The sequence below is a fragment of the Sinocyclocheilus grahami genome, unplaced genomic scaffold (assembly GCF_001515645.1).
Source record: "Sinocyclocheilus grahami isolate Dianchi unplaced genomic scaffold, SAMN03320097.WGS_v1.1 scaffold800.1, whole genome shotgun sequence".
Taxonomy (NCBI): domain Eukaryota; kingdom Metazoa; phylum Chordata; class Actinopteri; order Cypriniformes; family Cyprinidae; genus Sinocyclocheilus; species Sinocyclocheilus grahami.
The window spans coordinates 16,046-17,769 of record NW_015505979.1 but is presented as its reverse complement, the minus strand read 5'-3'; the positions used below and the strand labels follow the sequence as shown (position 1 = coordinate 17,769).

Sequence of the window (1,724 nt, the reverse complement as noted above, 5' to 3'; positions counted from 1 at the left end):
CAGCCAATATATGAGTTATGGGCTGCTAAGTACACAAAATTATCGGTTATCGGTATCGGCCAAAATGTTCATATTGGTGCATGCCTAAAAGAAAGCCACATGGACTTTGGAACAACATGACTAAATAAGAACAGAATTAACATTTTTGGGTAAACTAAGCAGATATAACCGTCTGTCCTCATCTGAAATCAGCCATGGTATTTTTCTTATTTTTGTGGTCAGTGTAGAAATATAAAAATAGCCTAAGAGTGTCTTTTCTTAGTGCTGCTGTGACGATGTCCCTCAGATGGAAACATGGTCTCATTTAACTCACCTCCAGCAGCCCTCAGTGTGTGTCCATGTGTTCTGATTCTATTCAAAACACTGCTGTTACTCAGCACTAACTCAAACTACACCTCTTTGTTGGCTGAAAAAATAAAATATAAACATTAGATGAAAAACAAACTTAAAGAAAAAAAAAGTCACATTTGCATCTAAGTGAAATAAAGTTAGCTTAGGTTGAAGTATTACAATTACTACAAAAAAGAAAGAAAGAAAGAAAGAAAGAAAGACTGATATAAATTAAAGCTTAACAGAAATAACAAACCCAAAACTAAAAATGACAACTAAAAACAAAAGCACATAACTAAAATTTTAACTAAAATGAAAATGAAAATATAAAAATACAAGCAAAGATACAAATAAATAAATACAAACAACTGAAACAATAATAAATACTATATTAGTATATAAACAATAATAAAATAACAAATATTCTGGAGAGCAGTAGGTACGCAGGTATTTTGATTGCTGATAAGTGGTGAACATTAAAGGTGCAGTATATGTATATATATTTTTGACTGTACTAATGCACAAAAATACCATAATATATTTGCCGATATTTAGGTAAACATGCCATGTTCAGATACTTGTTTCTCTGAAGAACAATGCAACAGCCAGGTGCTCTGCTTTGAAAATCTGCATTCCGTGTCAGAATGTCTGTTTTTGTTTTGAACGGTGTGACTCCGCCTACTGCCAATTTACCCAACAGTATTTCAACCCCCTGGTTTGCCAGCTGGTGGAAAACACAGCGTATTGCAGCCATGGAAGCCAGCCAACGTACTGCGTCAGAGATCACAGATTCAACCCGACCTAAAGGCAACGGGTGAGAGTGTCGAGTCTGAGGAGGAGGGGCGGGAGAAATCTGGACTGCAGTACTCATTTCAGCCGCTAGCTGTCAATATTACATACTGCACCATTAAACTTTTGCATATCCAGTGGCACAGTCAGACTTTAGGGTACTTAAATCTTTAATGTACCTTGTAGTTATAAACACGCTCTATTTCCAGAGCTGGCATTATCTTATTAACTAGTTGTTATCTTTTCATCCACAAGCAAGCGCAGTGTTAATGAACACAGCTGATGGCAGATTTGAGGCTTAAGTGAAGGTAAAGTCAGATTTTCTTGGGTCAAACCAATGAGGCTCATCACAGCGGCACACCACAGATGAATTAATGCATGCTGATGGTGGATGCAGAGTGAAGATTTGAGGTAATAAAATAAGAGACATAAACAAAACCACTGTTTGCAGATGAAGAGAAACTGTCAGAGAAAGACAAATAAAAGTGATTGTACTTACATGAAATAGATGGGGTATCCTCCTTCAAAATACCAGCAGTACTTCTTTGCTTCTATGCACTGCAAAAAAGAAAATAAAAAATCTATTAAAATTATTAATAATTATA

At 35.6% G+C, this 1,724-nt stretch overlaps 1 protein-coding gene across 1 annotated transcript in view; it reads right to left on the bottom strand.

The window, feature by feature from the left end:
* LOC107561947 (VOPP1 WW domain binding protein) overlaps positions 1 to 1,724 on the bottom strand; it is a gene marked incomplete at its 5' end in the record, with an annotated part of 34,847 nt that overhangs the window by 19,730 nt on the left and 13,393 nt on the right. The window contains one exon of the mRNA XM_016246496.1: positions 1,619 to 1,677. Coding sequence (XP_016101982.1) covers positions 1,619 to 1,677 — 59 coding nt within the window. The remainder of the gene's footprint in view (positions 1 to 1,618; positions 1,678 to 1,724) is intronic.